This window comes from Nicotiana sylvestris, chromosome 2 (assembly GCF_000393655.2).
Source record: "Nicotiana sylvestris chromosome 2, ASM39365v2, whole genome shotgun sequence".
NCBI lineage: Eukaryota > Viridiplantae > Streptophyta > Magnoliopsida > Solanales > Solanaceae > Nicotiana > Nicotiana sylvestris.
In genome coordinates, this window is record NC_091058.1 from 212,047,039 (window position 1) to 212,065,398 (window position 18,360).

The 18,360-nt window shown below is 37.9% G+C and overlaps 1 protein-coding gene across 1 annotated transcript; it reads left to right on the top strand.

Annotated features, from left to right (window-relative positions):
- Positions 1–786: 786 nt before the first annotated feature.
- On the top strand, positions 787–17,372 carry LOC104228594 (uncharacterized). The gene is made up of 7 exons (XM_009781077.2): positions 787–990; positions 12,775–12,855; positions 13,232–13,324; positions 13,660–13,776; positions 15,776–15,847; positions 16,497–16,574; positions 17,059–17,372. The coding sequence occupies exons 1-7, from the start codon at positions 796–798 to the stop codon at positions 17,248–17,250; spliced, it is 828 nt and encodes a 275-aa protein (XP_009779379.1). The 5' UTR covers positions 787–795; the 3' UTR covers positions 17,251–17,372.
- Positions 17,373–18,360: the final 988 nt, after the last annotated feature.

The following is an 18,360-nucleotide window of genomic DNA, read 5'->3' on the forward strand; positions in this document are numbered from 1 at the left end:
CCTAAAGTATAATGAAGGGTGATTCTTAAATCATAGTCAAAAATCATTTCTAGCTTGGCATCGATAACACACTATTGAGAAAAGTCAGCAGTCGAGAATGTGTGATGCTGGGTCGAGGTATGGTGAACCAATTGGTAATTAATACTTTTGGAATATGCGATGCATGACAAGTAGGCAAGCACGCGGGTTGTACCGGTTAGATTTGAGTTGTCGAGTGACGATTGCTCCATCTCTTAAGAAAGAACGCGAGGGCCCTGTCTTATAATAAAGGGGGTTAGCGGACAAGGCTTGCTTAACCGGATACACGAAATTGGAATCTCCGTTGCATGCAAATCTTTCTATCGGAATTATTCTTACTCCCTTAATTTTTACTTTATGATATGCTGATTCCCTCTTTCGTCATGACACGTCTACGAGTGACCCTGTAATATGTTGAATGTAAAATCAAAATTGAAATATTTCATATTAGACAGAGTTTAAGAAAGAAAAATAAGCACGAAATTTGATTAGGCACGGAGCTTAAAAAAGGAAAAAAAGATTTTTGTTTGCGGTCTAAAATAAGCTTTAGTTCTTTCTGTGGGTATAATTTATTTTAATAAGTGGAAAAAAATTTTAAAGTTAAATTATTTTTAAATATTAAAATATTTTTTTTTTGGACAAACTAAAAAAAATGAATCTTTCGGGACAGAGGAAGTATAAGTAAAGGGGTATATTTGTCATTTAATATTACAAAGCGGCACGCCGCCTCCTCATATCAAAAAGGAAAAAACGGAAAAAATTGTCATACACAAAACAATGGAGAACACGAGCCCATCAACAAGCCGAAAACGCCAACGCGACGACGAGCCCGAGCCCGAATCCGAGCCCGAGCCCGAGCCCGAATTAGAGCTTAACGATGCACAGTTTCTTACAATGGAGGAAAATTTCAACTTCAGTGATACACTAGTAGCTCTTCGCATGATGTGTGCTCAGTTTCCCCACATTGAAAAGGTCCATTTTTTACTTTTTTTTTTGTTTTTTTTTCATTGTCATTTTTATAATTATGGATAGAATTACTGAAATAGTTCACAAACTATTTAGAAAGAATTATATTAGAGAGAGATTGTATAATGTTGGCCTGCGATTAATTTGAATAGAGAAATGTGTATAGCTGACCTCAATTTGTTTAGGACTGATGCATAATTGTCATTGTTGTTGTATAATAAGGGTTTTTGTGCAGTGAATAATCCTAATACCATGAATTGGTTCACGAACTATTTATTATACATAGATTTGTTATGCAGTAGATAATTAGTAGTTAAGAAACAGTTAGAACTATAAATACTACTCATTCTGTTCCAGTTTATGTGAACCTATTTTCTTTTTGGTCCGTTCCAAAAAGAATGATCAATTTCTAAATTTGAAAATAATTTAGCTTAAACTTCCAATTCTACCCTTAATGAGAAGCTTTTATAACCACATAAATACTCTGGACCCTTTTCTGACTTGTTTAGGACCACAAATTCTAAATGTCTTTACTTTTTCTTAAACTCCGTGATTAGTCAACCGGGTTCACATAAATTGGTACGGAGGGAGTATTTGAAATACCGAAGGGTGCTTAAGAATACTCCATTAATCAAAATACTATAATATGGGTGCATGGAAATATTATAGCCAGTAAAACGGGCCGTACAGGATTATGCAGAAATTAGATTTACTAATTAATATTCAGAGTTGTACAAGTTTTAGTTTAAACATTTTTGAAAATAAAAATTATTAATAAGAATTGCTTTATATTATTATTATGGCTTTATTCTTATTACCAAAAATTTTATTATTTTTAACTCTAACCCAAGTCGGGTTGTTTTTAAAAGACATTTTTGTCATTTTAGGTGCTCTTATCTATGCGTTGTTAATACACATATTCTTATTCCACATACTTTATCCCCATAAAAGTTAAGCGGAGAGGAGCTCGATTATTGTACAAGCTCCATTATCAAAGAAGGAGAAGTGAGAGACGAAGAGAGAGAAAATATCTCATCTTATTGAAATGAAAAATGTCTCACTCGCTATCTTTTTATTCCAGAACCGTCTATTTGTTTATATACAAGTGGAAGTGGCTATCAAGTAAATGCAAAATGTGACTAGCTACTACAAAATGTGTATTACACATAAAAGTATAACATGTACAAAGATGTTGCTTCAGCTATAATTGGGCCGGTGGTTTATTGGGCCTGTGCTATCCAACACCCCCCTCAAGCTTGAGGGTGAGAGCACACCAAGCTTGCCAAACAGATAATGATGGAGGGGCCTGGTAGAGACTTGGTTAATATGTCAGCCGCCTATTCAGAACTGGGAACAAAATGAAGTGAAACCAGGCCAGAATGCAGATTGTCGTGCACATAATGGCAATCAATCTTGATGTATTTTGTACGCTCATGAAAAACTGGATTCCGAGTAATATGAAGTGCTGCCTGATTGTCACAATAAACAGGGACACGAGAGGATATCAACATCCTAAGATCAGCTAGAATCCTAATCAGCCAAGAAATTTCAGCCACAACCATGCGCAAAGCGCGGTATTCTGCCTCAGTAGAAGATAATGAAATGATAATGAAATGGCGGGCTGCTTCTTACTCTTCCAAGATATAGGACAACCACCAAGTGTGATGTAATAACCAGTGACAGACCTCCGAGACTGGGCACAAGCAGCCCAGTCAGAATCAACATAGGCCATAAGAGAACAATCAGAAGAATTGGAGAGAAATATCCCAAGATCAGGAACAACAGACAGATACCTAAGGACATGGATAGTAGCCAATATATGAGGAATTTGAGTCGCTTGCAAGAACTGGCTAAGGTGTTGCACAGAAAATGCAATATCAGCCGGGAATGTTGAAGAAAATTCAACTTCCCAATGATCCTCCGATAAGTGCTGGGATTAGAGAGTGGCTTTCCCATGTCAGCAACCAATTTGATGGAAGAATCAAGAGGTGTCAACACTGAGGAGAAATTTTGACACTAAAATTCAGAAGTAATGAATTTTGTTGGCTCATGACAAATCCCTGAGAAGTGTAAGTGACCTCCAAACCCAAGAAGTAATGAATGGAACCCAAATCTTTAATCTTAAATTGTGTATCTAGGAAGGCTTTGACACTGTCCAACTCAGAAATGTTGTCCCCGGCTAACAAAATGTTATCAACATATACAACCAGCACAGTGAGAGACCCAACAAGGCAACAACAGATTTTGTGAATAAGGAATAATCATTGTTGCTTGAAATGTAGCCTCTAGAGAGCAGAGCTTCAGACAATTTAGAGAACCATTGTTTAGAAGCCTGCTTGAGGCCATACAAAAACTTCTTGAGCTTGCAAACTAGAGGAGAAGTAGAGGAAGACTGTGTAGAAGAAGTAGAAACTTGCAAGCCAGGGAGAATTTTCATGTATACCTCTTCATTAAGATCCCCGTGGAGAAAAGCATTATTTACATCTAGTTGGTAGACTGTCCAATCCTTCTTGGCAGCAAGGGAGAGGAGGCATTTAATGGTAGTGAACTTAACTACAGGGGAAAAAGTCTCATTGTAGTCAATGCACTCATTTTGAGTATCCCCTCTAATCACCAGCCTAGCTTTGTACCTCTCAACAGAACTATCAGACTTCTGCTTGATTTTATATACCCATTTGCAAGGAATGAGCTTCTTGTTGGGAGGAAGAGGGACTATGTCCCAAGTGTAATTAGCCTCAAGAGCTTCAAATTCCTTTAGCATTGCCTCTTGCCAAGCAGGATGGGAAGCAACCTATTAGTAAAACTGAGGCTCATGCAAGTGCAGTTTAGCAGTGGATAGCTTAGAATTAGGAGGGGCAGAAGACTAAACATTGTAACAGACATAATCGGAAAGATAGGGAGGTGGATTACTCACCCTAAGGGACTTCCTAAGAGGTGGAGGAGCACAAGGTGCAGCAGAAGAGGAAAGATCAGGAAGAGGAGTAGAGATAGGGGCAGAAATTGGGGAAGAGGAGGAAATGGAGACTAATGGGGCAGAAAAGGTGGGAGAAGGAGTGTCAACAAAATCAGAAGATGGAACTGTGAAAATAGGAGAAGAAGGGGAAGCATAAGGAAAGACAAACTCATGAAGTACAACATCCCTAGAGTAAAAAATGGAATGAGTGGATAAATTCAAGAGTTTGTATCCTTTCTTTTCACAAGGATAACCAAGAAAGATGCAAGAAATGGCCCTAGATTGGAATTTATCCCTCTCAAGCTTAGGTGAGGTGGCAAAACATAAGCAACCAAAGGACTTAAAGATGATCATAGGAAGGAGGAGGACCATGAAGTTTTTCATAAGGTGAGATGTTATTCAAAACAATAGAAGGAAATTTATTGACAAGGTAAGTAGCAGTTAAGACACAATCACCCCAATATTTGGAGGGTAAGTTAGATTGAAACAACAAAGCTCGAGATGTTTCCAGTAAGTGCTTATGTTTTCTCTCTACAACCCCATTTTGCTGTGGGGTATGTGGAATAGTGGTATGGTGTATAATACCTTGGGAAAAGAAAAAGGATTTGGCCTCAGAACTAGTACCAAGTTCAAAAGCATTATAGATCTAAAACTTTGAACTGAAGTGTGGAATTGTGTGATTACCATAGAAGTAAAAGCTTTAATAATAGATAAAGCATTACCCTTGCATGAGAGTAGATGGGTCCAGGTGACTCTTGTAAAATCATCTATAAATTTAAGAAATATTTGAACTATCATAGGTATTAGTGTTGTAGGGTCCCCAAATGTCCATGTGTACTAATTGGAAAGGAGCAGATGTGTGGATGGAGCTAGCAGGAAATAGTAATATTTGTTGCTTAGCCATAGGACAAATAGAGCAAACAAAAGATTATTTAGAAGAAACCTTGCTAGAAACAAATGGAATAGACTTCATTCTAGCAAAAGGTATGTGACCTAGTCTCTGGTGCCAAAACAGATTAGTTTTATTGATACTAGAAATTGAATTACAGTGGGGAGTAAGGGGAAGGGGAGTTACAAGATTAAGTGCAGAAGTAGAAACATTACAAGACTGATTAGTAAAAACAGAGGAAGAAGATGCAGTAAAATCAGAAACATTATAAGCAGCAGATGGGACTGACATATATGATGGAGCAGTATCATCAAAGTGGAGAAAATACAGACCATTAGTAGCTTTACCAATTTCCAGTGGCCTCTTTAGAGAAGGGCCCTCTAAATAGCAATTAGAAATGGTGAGTATTGCAAAACAATTAAGTTGAAGAAGAAGTTGATATATTGAGATCAAGTTAAGTTGAAAAAAAGTCACAAGAAGAACATTATGTAAGGTTATGTCAGCCCTAAGGTGTAAAGAGCCAGCTGAGACAACTTTGACTTTATATCTATTAGGAAGAGTGATTAAGAATGGCTTAGGTAATGGTTTTAAATTGTGAAGAAATTTTTTATGAGGTGTCATGTGGTTAGTAGCCCCAGAATCTAAAATCCAAGTATCATCACTTAACTGGGAAGATGCACAAACATGAAAATCAACAGAATTAACCACAGAGCTTTTCAACAAACCTGCAAAGTGAGCATAGCCAAAAGTTTCTCCAGAAGAACCATTGTTGTTGGTATCAGGAGAAATATTTGCTTGTTGTAGAAGAGAGACAAGATGCTGATATTGCTCCTGGCTTAAACCATGAGTAGATGAAGTCCCAGGTTGGGAAAGAGGAGCCTTGAACAGAAGGCTCAATGGATGAAGTGTCAGCATGAACACAACCTTTTAGACCGTGTGAATTTGAAATCAGGAGGGAATCTATGCAGTTTGTAGCACTTCTCAATGGTGTGCCCTGACTTTTTACAATACTTGCATGATACTCCCACACCTTGCCCAGGCTTTCTTGACTCAAACTGAATCCTTTCATTAAAAGTTTTCTGATTACCAGAAGGTCTAGAAGATGCAGAGAAAGAAACTGACTCATTGGAGAAGCCTGGTGTGTGAGAAAATTTCCTCTGTTTCTCATCATGTTGTAGCATAGAATAAGCTCTACTAACAGTAGGGAGTGGAGTCATCATAAGAATGTTACTATTAACTGTAGAGTAAGATTCATTAAGGCGAGCTAAGAACCAAAAGAGCTTGAGTTCTTCAATGAACTTGGGTAAGGCACCACAAGAACAAACATGGCTTACATATGCAGTACTCATTTCATCCCAAAGACTTCGTAACCTAGTAAAATATGATGCAATATCCGAAGTCCCTTGAGAGATAGTTCCAATTTCCCTCTGAATCTGAATGAATTTGGACCCATTAGACCATCCAAATCTTTCATTTATATCTAACCAGATTTCCCTAGCAGTGTCGTACCCCAATACACTGGTAGCAATATCCCTAGAGAGAGAATTAGTGATCCAAGCGATCACCATGTCATTGCACCTTTCCCAAAAGGGATAATAGGGAGAATCTACTGAAGGTTTATCATGCCGACCATTAATCAGGCCTAGTTTATTTTTGGCAGACAGAGGAACAAGCATACTTTTCCTCAAAACCAGTACCATCAAACGGAGGAGAAACTAAATGAGTACTAGGACTATCCAACAGATGAAAATAGAAAGGGTGAGAAGGATCTAGACTAAAAGTAGCAAAACCCTTAGAGTAGATGGACTAAGACTAGTTTCAGCATCTATGGTCATGATAACAGCTAGTATTTCTAAAATCAAATGATATTTCTATGAAAGCTTCAAAGCAGAATCACATATATACAGTAACGAATAGGATTGAGAGTAGATGATACCGCTCTTCCTCTGAAATGGTGGTAAACTGTCGAGGCTTTGAAGTTCAGTCAAAACTCCATGGACAACATCAGAAAAGCTTCATCTTTGAAGTAATCGACCACAATATCCGTAAAAAAACCCCAAAATTTTGGAATATTAGGGTTTGTACGTGAAACCGAAACTTGTAAAATTAAGGTTGAGGGTAACATCGCTCGACTCGAACAAGAGAGCTAATACCGATTTTCGGCTCTGATACCATGTTAAGCAGAAAGGAGCTCGATTATTTGTACAAGCTCCATTATCATAGAAGGAGAAGTGAGAGACGAAGAGAGAGAGAAAATATCTGATCTTATGGAAATGAAAAATGTTTCACTCACTATCTTTTTATTCCAGAACCATCTATTTGTTTATATACAAGTGGAAGTGGCTATCAAGTAAATGCAAAATGTTGCTAGCTACTACAAAATGTGTCTATTACATATAAGAGTAACATGTACAAAGATGCTGCTTCAGCTATAATTGGGCCGGTGGTTTATTGGGCTTGTGCTGTCCAACAAAAATACACAGTATATATTCTCTCATAAGTGATGCTGGTGTTAGTTACATGGAGTTTAATGTCGGGTACTAAATGTTGTATTAGAATACAAAATTATACTAGTAATGAAGAGTTTTATGTTGGAAACCAAACGTCGTACTAGTAATATAGAGTTTCATGCAAAATTGATTTTTTCTAGTACGGGAGGCCTAAGTTTGAGTTATGTTTGTGAGAAGGCACGGGAGAAAATATGATATATTGAGAAAATATGATATATTGATATTGTGTGTTTAATACAATACAAGAGGTCCTTATTTATAGCTATACTATACAAGGACATATTACTCCTATTCCAATGTGTGACAAGACTACATTATGTACATATCTAACACTCCCCCTCAAGCCGGTGCATACACATCATATGTACCGAGCTTGTTACATATGTAACTAATACGAGAACCAGTAAGAGACTTAGTGAAAATATCTGCTAGTTGATCATTCGACTTTACAAACTTTGTAACAATATCTCCTGAAAGTATTTTTTCTCTGACAAAGTGACAATCGATCTCAATGTGTTTAGTCCTCTCATGGAACATCGGATTTGACGCAATATGAAGAGCAACTTGGTTATCACACACTAGTTCCATCCTGCTGATTTCTTCGAACTTTAACTCCTTGAGCAACTGCTTGACCCAAACTAACTCACATGTTGCCATAGCCATGGCCCGATATTCGGCTTCGGCACTAGATCGAGCAACTACATTCTGTTTCTTGCTCTTCCACGAGACTAAATTACCTCCTACTAGAACACAATATCCAGATGTAGATCGTCTATCAAAAGATGATCCTGCCCAATCAACATCTGTGTACCCAACAATCTGCTCGTGGCCTCGATCTTCGAATAGTAATCCTTTGCCTGGAACTGGCTTTATATACCGAAGAATATGAACAACTGCATCCCAGTTACTATCATAGGGAAAATCCATAAACTGACTTACAACACTCACCGGAAAAAAAATGTCAGGTCTAGTCACTGTGAGGTAATTCAATTTTCCAACCAACCTCCTATATCTCGTAGGGTCTCTAAGAGGCTCCCCCTGTCTAGGCAGAAGCTTAGCATTCTGATCCATAGGAGAGTCAATAGGTCTTCAACCCATCATTCCAGTCTCCTCAAGAATGTCCAAGGCATACTTCCGTTGTGAAATAACAATACCCGAGCTAGACTGAGTGACCTCAATCCCTAGAAAATACTTCAGACTGCCCAGATCCTTAGTTTGGAAGTGCTCAAAGAGATGTTTCTTCAGATATGTAATACCATTCTGATCGTTGCCAGTAATAACAATCATCAACATAAACCACCAGATAAATACACAGATTCGGAGCAGAATGCCGATAAAACATAGAGTGATCAGCCTCACTAGGAGTTATGCCGAACTCCTGAATAATTGTGCTGAACTTACCAAACCAAGCTCGAGGGGACTGTTTCAAACCATATAGTCACCTGCGCAATCTGCATACACAACCACTAAACTCCCCCTGAGCAACAAAACCGAGTGGTTGCTCCATATAAACTTCCTCGTCAAGATCACCGTGGAGAAAAACATTCTTAATGTCTAACTGATAAAGAGGCCAATGACGTACAACAACCATGGGCAAAAAAAGACGAACAGATGCTACTTTAGCCACAGGAGAGAAAGTATCACTATAATCAAGCCCAAAAATCTGAGTATATCCTTTTGCAACACGACGAGCCTTAAGCCGATCAACATGACCATCCGGACCGACTTTGATTGTATAAACCCAACGAAACCAACAGTAGACTTACCTGCAGAAAAAGGAACAAGCTCCGAAGTGCCACTCGCATGTAAAGCAGACATCTCGTCAATCATAGCCCGTCGTCATCCAGGATGAGATAGTGCCTCACCTGTAGACTTAGGAATAGATACAGTAGACAAAGAAGATATAAAAGCATAATGAGGTGACGACAAACGATAATAACTTAGACCCACATAATGAGGATTAGGATTAAGTGTGGACCGTACACTGTTGCGGAGTGCAATTGGTTGACTAAGAGGAGACAAATCTGCAGTAGGTGCAAAACCTGATGCAGGACGTGAATCACCTGGGCCTGATGCTGGACGTGGACGACGATGATAAGTCAATAGTGGCGGAGCTGCAGAAGGTTGAACTGGATTATGTGGAGGAATTGGACCTATAGGTGATAGAACTGGAGCTATAGATGGTGGAACGGGAGCTATAAATGGTGGAGCTAGAGATGTAGAGGAAGATGGATGGAGATAGTGACTGAATCTCCAAAAGAAGAGACTGGTAGTACCTCAGAAATATTTAAGTGATTACCTGGACCTGTGAAGTATGATTGGGTTTCAAAAAAGGTAACATCAGCGGACATAAGGTATCGCTGGAGGTCAGCTGAATAGCATCGATACCCCTTTTGCGTTCTCGAGAAACCAAGAAATACGCACTTAAGAGCACGGGGAGCTAATTTATCTGTTCCTGGAGTAAGGTTATGGACAAAACAAGTGCTTCCAAAGACACGGGGTGGAAGAGAGAACAAAGGTAAGTGGGGAAACATGACAGAGAATGGAACTTGGTTCTGGATAGCTGAAGATTACATACGATTAATAAGATAGCAAGATGTAAGAACTGCATCCCCAAAAACGCAACGGAGCATGAGATTGTATGAGTAGGGTACGAGCAGTTTCAATAAGATGTCTATTCTTTCTTTCAGCTACCCCATTTTGTTGAGATGTGTACAGACAAGATGTTTGATGAATAATCCCATAAGATAACATAAACTGCTGAAATGGGGAAAACAAATACTCTCGGGCATTATCACTACGAAATGTGCGAATAGAAACCCCAAATTGATTTTGAATTTCAGCGTGAAAGGTCTGGAAAATAGAAAACAACTCAGATCGATTTTTTATCAAAAATATCCAGGTGCACCTAGAATAGTCATCAATGAAACTGACAAAGTAGCGGAATCCTAATGTAGAACTGACCCGACTAGGACCCCAAACATCTGAATGGACTAAAGTAAAAGGTGACTCTGCTCGATTATCAATACGTCGAGGGAAATGAGAGAGAGTATGCTTACCGAGCTGACATGACTCACACTCTAGAGCTGACAAGTGAGATAAACCAGGTACCATTTTCTGAAGTTTTGACAAACTGGGATGTCCCAACCGTTTATGTAATAAAGCTGGTGAATCAGTAACAGGACAAGTTGGTGATGGAAGACAAGATGTGAGTCCATGTGATTTAGCAATGATAAGGTAATAAAGTCCATTTGATTCACGCCTGGTACCAATGATCCTCCCTGTACTACGTTCCTCTATAAAAACATGATCATCAAGAAATAAAACGACACATTTAAGTGATTTGGCTAGGCGACTAACAACTATGAGATTAAAAGGACTATTAGGGACATAAAGAACTGAATCTAAAGGTAAGGAAGGAATTGGGTTTGCTTGACCTATTGCAGTTGCCATGGTTTGAGACCCATTGGCCATTGTGACTCTTGGAAGAGATTGAGAATACGAAATAGTAGTGAAAAGAGATTTGTTACCAGAAATATGATCTGATGCACCTGAATCAATGACCCAAGACTCAGAAGATGAAGATTGAGAGACACAAGTCACGCTATTACCTGTTTGAACAACGGAAGCTATCTCAGAAGATGCCTGCTTACCTGCTTTGTACTGAAGAAACTCAAAATAATCCGCTAAAGAAACCATCCGACTATTCGAAGTATCGGTTCCCATGTCGCTACAATTAATAGTAGTGGGGTTAACTTGAAATAGTGGAAATTAGTAACTCCTTTGGGAAAACTGAAGAAATCGCTAAGAAGACACTGTTTCTGTGCCGGAAACTTAACACTGTTCTGCGTGAAAAATATTGTTCACGCCAGAAATACTGTAGCAGCCGGAAAAAATTCAAAGTGATTGGAATGAAATAAAAACAGTAGGGGTAAGATCTGAATTACCAGACGACCCAACTGTTCTGAAGAAACTTTTTCAAAAAATGGCCGGCAGTCCACTTCTGAAATCACTGTTCACGTCGGAAAAATATAAAAGTGGTCGGAATTTGGTGTAACCTGGATGGGTAGGCTCGGAATTGCAAGGGGAACAATCTCTCCAAAGAAGACCAATAAAATCTCGATTCAGCATAAGCAAGGGATGAGAGAGGCCTTACGAGAGCTCTTTCCCACTTAATAGATTCATTCCTTTGTTACGGCGGTTGTGGGTACCTGCCGTTCAGAGATGCTATCAGAGTTGTAAGGTTAGGAAAGCCAGGTATGATGAAATCCTCTTTTCGAATAGGAATTGATTCGATCTTTGAAGAGTTGTCGCCAAAAAATGGCCGCAAGGTGGCCCACGCGACGTCAGAACTTCGCCGGAAAAGTTTCTTCCGACAGCTACAATACCGCCAGAGATTTTCACTGGGGTTTGGTCGCCGGACAGTGACTACTCTTGTGGTAGTGTTGGATTTTGCGCAACACTGACCGAGACAAAGCAGACGCAAAACAACTTTGAAAAATTGCCGGAAAAAAGGGTCCGCTGACTGATATCACTTCCCGGAATCGCTGGAATTTATGCACAGTGATAAATTTCTCACGATAGCTCTGATACCATATGAGAAGGCACGAGAGAAAATATGATATATTAATATTGTGTGTTCAATACAATACAAGAGGTCCTTATTTATAGCTATACTATACAAGGACATATTACTCTTATTCCAATGTGCGACAAGACTACATTATGTACATATCTAACAATGTTCATGTTTTTGACTAGTATAATGAAGGAACTAAGAGCTACACATGTTCCAGATTGAATAGAGCAAGTCTGCTGAAGGCAAAATATGACGACATATTGAATATGACGACATTATGATGTTTTGATTCGATTAATGACCTTTTCATAGTTTGACTTTATGAAGCTCATAAGCTAATTCTAGCATCATAGCGTAGACCTGACAGGGGTAAAATGTTAGAATCTTATAGTCCTAATTTTATGGGTTAAGCTCCTGATTGACTGTTTCTATGGAAATATGTAATAAAAATATAGTACATACAAAATAGTAATGGTATCATTTTTGTCTTTTTGGTTGGACTTGAAGGAGTAATTGCAAAGGGTGAGGGGTGGATAATGGGTGGAACAAATGGTACGTAGTACAAGGCGAGATGTTGTAACGCAAAATGACTTGCAACTTTGAAAGACGTGAATTATATCAAAAAAATTCTTGGTGAAAACATTTTAGCAATTTAAGATAAACAACCGTGGTAAGTGATAGTAGGAGGTCAATCAATTTCTTAGAGAACATTTTATATCATTCCAAACAATGCAATATTTCTGTTTGTTTTACTATTCCACTCTTTTGCATTTTGAACCTTTTATAAGTCGTTTTCGTATCAGTTTACCTTCTAGAGTTCCACAATTTCTCAACTCTTCAAGTATGAAAATGTTTTCAGGTTTCAATTCAGCCTTTTATTTTGCGGTCACAGATATACAGCAGTGTAAAGGACCGGACACAAGTGGACAGAGACTTGGAGGTAGCTCTTCGACTAAAATAGAGTTTAGAGAATACTTATTTTGCTATATTGACTGAAATTGTTGGTCAACTTCAAAAATTTGTCTTCTTTGAGATCATGAGGTTGCTCTTTAAGTCATCTCTCCCTTAAGTAAGATTATTTTTGCGCAAAACGTGGTCCAAATAATTTGGTTGAATTGCATCTTGTGGGTGCAGAAATTTTACTGGTTATTGAGTCTGTCATGAATAGCTTGTAGACATCGTTTTGTGTTTTGATGACCAATTACTTTTCAATTTACACCTTCTGAAGTTCTCTCTTGCATTTTTCAGTCTCTCATTTGTCTGCATTGCACCTAACTGTAACAGCTAATGAGATGTTTTGAGTATCTATGTCGCAGTCACTTAGGAGGGAAAGAGTTATACGTACTTTCAAATTAAGTACTGGACAGGACGATCATGCTATAATGTTTTTGGATGACTACTTTAGTCAGGTTGGTGGATTAACTTTTACTTTCTGTAAAGTATCACTTGATTTCAAAAACTTCATACACCCTTCCCTTCCCTCTCCCCAAAAGAGCATTTCGCATTTGTCCTTCTTGTTTTCTTATGATTGCCTATTTTCTGGTGTAGTTTCTCAGAAAAACTTTAATTTCTAAGTACATGTGCACCCTGCATCTCAGTGCCACCCAGATGTTTAACTATTTCATTGTCATCATGTTGGCAGAGTCTGTTGCTTATGTTCTTTTCTAGGATGCTTTAATCGGTCATCAGTTTTGTTTGAGAGTGAACTTCCTAGTGATAAAGTTTGCCTCGAATACTTGTTTAGATTGAACGTGTCAGTAAAAGATTGGAAGCGCAGAAGGAGGACATTTCTGTTTTTGAATGGTTCAAGGAGCATGTAATTCATTCAAAGCTAGATCCCAGTATTGGACATGAAGAACTTGTAAGTATCTTCTCAAAACCATGTTACTGTGAATCAAATTTATATGCCTTTTCGCTTAGCACCTCATAAGCCAATTATATTTCAGCAGCTTGAGTAGGTCCTATAGGCCTGCTGATTTTTTGTGGAGAAGTTCCTTCTAAACTTTCTCATTCTTGTATAATCCATTGCCTAGTGAAATCATGTTGTTCTCAATAAAAGTCCATGCTCTTCTCTGGTTCTGTCCTCATTCCTTATGCTTTGTAACCTCATGGGTTGTATCTAGTTGCTTACTAGTCCTTCAGCATTTTCAGCTAAATTTCAAACAAAAGCTATGGAATCATTTTTGTTTTTCTTTCCGTTCAGTTTTTTTCCACCTTTCCTGTATTGATGTTTGCTTTGGGTTAAAGCTGCAGTTTTGCTGGTAATGTTGATTTTTTTATTTTTGATAGTTGATTGATCTGCTAACCTTCTGTAATTTCTGTTTTAGGGCATGGCCTTGACAGTTGCTATAAAGACATAAATTACCTTGCAATGTTGCATTCTTTCAACAGATGTTAATCCAGTTTTTCCTAAAGTATGCTCCTCTCTGATATGGGCCTATACATATATGCTATGTGCAATTTATTCTTATGCCAGTCTTAACCTTTTGTGTTGTCAGAGTGTGAGTCTGTATTCAGATTGTTGATGGAATTGTACTAGAGTTATTCTTTTAAATTAATATTTTGAACTCTTTGACGGCAAAAGATTTGTTTGTTCTTGCTTGCAAGCTGATGTATAATCCCTGACATGCAGTTTTATGCCTTTCTAGGTTTTACTTTGTAACAAGTAACACTGCCCCGAGGGCTTTGCTGTGGTGGTAGGAGCACAATGCGTGATATGTAGGTTAGGCGCACGTCAGGGGTTCGAACCCTGCTGCAGACAAAAGCCTGGTATTTAAGTGCATAAGGGTAGAGGGGAGGGCTCATTATCCACCGAGTTTTGAACCGTGCACTATTGGCTCTTGGGATCTCGGTTATAAACCAACAAAAGAAAAACACTAAAATTTTGAAAAAAACTAAATCAGGGAAATCACCTGGATCGGCTTCACTCTTCTGTCTCCCAAACAGTATCAATCAACTGCACGTCAGTCCAAATAGTTGGTGTCCGCTATATGAAGCCTATGAATCCTCAAGATTCTTCAGAGTTAGATTATTATTTACTGGTTGTCAACCTATGGTAACGTCCCTTTTTATCCAGGCTTAGGACCGACTATAATTCGCATTCATGTAACTCATATAGGTGGAGTTTCTCCCCAAAATAATGAGAAGTAAACCAAGCCAAAGCTAATGGAGAAGTTGTGGTTTTCTCTGGTTGTACATCTGTGTATGGAGACGATGGTTCAAACAATCTAGACATATTAGGTGTGAAATTTCAGGCTCTTGTCTAGAAAAGGATTTATTTTCACTTCATTGGGCTTTTCTTCAGAAGGCCCTAAGAGGTAATTATATAAACTATTCTTCTCTATAGCCAAGAAAGGGACGGCATGGCTACATGCACGTTAATAGAAACATGTAGAACTGTTTACTGATAGTATGCCCAAGGAATGGTTTAATAAATTCACTGGCATGGTTTAATAGAGTATCAGAATGTTAATTGAGGGAGTATTGTACTGTATCCATCCGAGGCTGCTCACCGATGTGTCAATATTTGGTTTGTAAAGAGTGATTTCTATCCTCAAGGGGAAAAGATATTTTCTACAAAAGATTTCCTTAAATGAACCTCAGTGGTATATATGGATGAACAAAGTAGCTTGCATCAATTTTGTCAAGAAAAATTGTTGCTTTAAATGAGCAGAAACTCTGTAAGGTCTTCACTTATTTTATGATTTAATTGTTAGATAATAGAATATAAGTGTAGCCTTAAGCGGAGGCACTTGACATGTTTGATTCTTTATTTTTTGATGATGTAAGGGATTAGAACAACTCAATTTTTGTGCTTACACAATATTTTTACTTCTTTTTTTCTTTTCTGGTGGCTTTAGCGTTCGCTTCTGTCATTGGGAGGCAAGGTGAAGGAGGAACACATCTCCCTCTTAATTAATGCTGGACTTCTGGTAAGCTATATTCAGATTCATATAAATTGGGCTGCTTGTCTGATGTCAGCATTTGTTTTACTTTACCCTTAATGCTGCAACATCCAAAATATTGACTTGTTTTTGTATTGGTTTTCTAGAACGGCCTAATTAGAATGCCGATTATGACTCTTCTGATAATTAACACCTCCTCTTGGTGCCAATAAGAATTCTTTGGATGAACCTTGAATCAGATTGCCGTAGTTATGAATGTAACGCAAGTAATAAGAGGCCACTTCTTTCCAATTTCTGCAAAGGATTATGTTTATATCAGCTTTGTGAAACCCCTTATTGCTGCCTTCTTGGGCTTTAACTCAATGCTCATTGTTTCAAAAGAAAAATCATAGTGGGAGGCATGGCATAGCATAAGTCCGTAGGTGAAAGATGTTAAGTACTAGCGCTTGTGTTTTGCCTTTGTAATTGTTACATGCCTCTGTAAAGCACACGTGCTTTTTCTAAAGGATTCTAATTGGGTTAGAACTGTTGTATTGAAAGAACTATATGGCATAATCTTATCTTACATTGAAGTGGCATATCTTTTGTTATCCCAATTAATTCTTGTATATTAGCTTTTGGCATAATCTTCTCATGCTGTTTTTGTTCTTGTTTTTCCTTGTATTTGACCTCCAAGACGCGGCAACTTATTGATCCAAACATGTATTGGTTTGCTATTCCAAATATTGGATCAGTTCTCAAGGGCGTATCGCAGGTTTGACATGTCCCTCTTTCCTTCCCATTTTAAGTTGAATCTAGATTCGTGATCGTCTGTGTAGGTGTACGTGTTTGATACGAGTTTTCGGGGGAAAATGTTTTTATGAGGAAGTCATTTTCATGAAGTAATTTTTCAGGAAAAGAAAATACATTTTCCATCAAAATGGGGAAAATGACTTCCCTCACTAATGGGCGGAAGTTATTTTTCATACAATATCTTAACTTCATATTACTTGCTCTAACTATCATATTGACGTCATTATTAATATTATCAAAGTGCTCTCAGATTTGCTAATATTATTAATCTTTAATATATGTTTCTTTCAGAATATACTTTTCACTTATCGACTAAATACCAAATACCAAAAAACATTTCAGAAAATATTTTCCATGGAAATGACTTCCTTAACCCGGCGTTCTATACGAACATTTTCGGTTAGGATCCACTATGATTTACTAGCATTTTGCAATTTATATATCAGGGAAGGAAGGAGCTTATGTCTTTTCTCAACCGTAGAAAATACAAAGAGATGGCGATGGCTGCTCTGGAAAAGAAGCGTCTTCGACTCTCTCCACTTGATATGAGATTTCATCTCCGAGATTTGCTAGGTTCGGGCCATCTCAAAACTGTTGAGTCACCCACAGGTTTGGTTGTTAAAGTTGTGAAAGATTAACTGAGGTATCAATCTTCTTCTGATTTAGTTTCACTTAAAGGTTGACAAGAGCTCAATGCTTGTATTGAAAAACCATGAATATAAAACTAGCATATCAATAAGATGAAGAAAAATTTCTGAAATTATTTCATACAATGGTGATACCTTCTGAGTCTTTCAGAAACAGCCTCTTTGCCTCCACAAGGTAGGCGTTAGGTCAGCGTACACTTTACCCTTCCTAGACCCCACAATATGGGATTACACCGGATATGTTGTTGTTGTTGATGATGATGGTGATACCTTCTGATATGAGCTTACAACTACAATAATTAGGGAGAAATTTAAAAATGGCCAGATTTACAACTGGTTATTCAAAAATAGCCCAGTTTCAAAAGTAATCGAAATTTAGCCACTTTTCATGTAAAGATAAATCTGAGCGAAAACACTGTTCAAAACCCGGAAAATACACCCTCCAGCATATTATACGGGAGTTCCAGGATAAGTATGCTGGAACTCCAGCATAATATGATGGAGTTCCGGCATAAGTACACTAGAACTCTAGCATAATATACTGGAGTTCCAGCAAGTATAATTGTCCAGTATAATATACTGGAGTTTGGAGCACCGGTGCTCCAGTCTCCAGTATATTATACTGGAGTCAGCAAAGTATACCGATCCAGCATAATATGCTGGAGTTCATACACAGGTGCACCGAACTCCAGTATGCTGGACTGGTCTCTGTTGCAGCAAAATAGTGACTATTTTTCATTGACTTCGTAAACGCTGGCTATTTTTGAATGACCAGTCCGAAAACTAGCTATACCGTGCTATTTTTACAATTATAATTGGGTAATTCAGTTCACTAAAGTTAAGACAAATAGAAAAATAATCATCTAACGTGTTTTATTTCTAGTGGAATCTTGATTTCTTATGGTCACTCATTTCATTTATTGCTATATCACATTAAATATTTACCTCCATTCAGTTTGTTAACTGTAATTGCTAAAAAATAAAGTAAAAATATACATATTAAATTGATTTCCCTTCCATTTAAAGGATACTCTCCGCCCACTTAACTTAATTACCATTAACAAATTATCTCGTCTTTGCCCTTGCCATTAATAGAGTTTT

Coding starts and splice junctions, on each gene's coding strand:
- LOC104228594 (XM_009781077.2), top strand. CDS start 796: ATGGAGAACACGAGCCCATCAACAAGCCGAAAACGCCAACGCGACGAC. Junction 13,777..15,775: donor GTATTGGACATGAAGAACTT/GTAAGTATCTTC, acceptor TGGTGGCTTTAG/CGTTCGCTTCTGTCATTGGG. Junction 15,848..16,496: donor TAATTAATGCTGGACTTCTG/GTAAGCTATATT, acceptor TTGACCTCCAAG/ACGCGGCAACTTATTGATCC.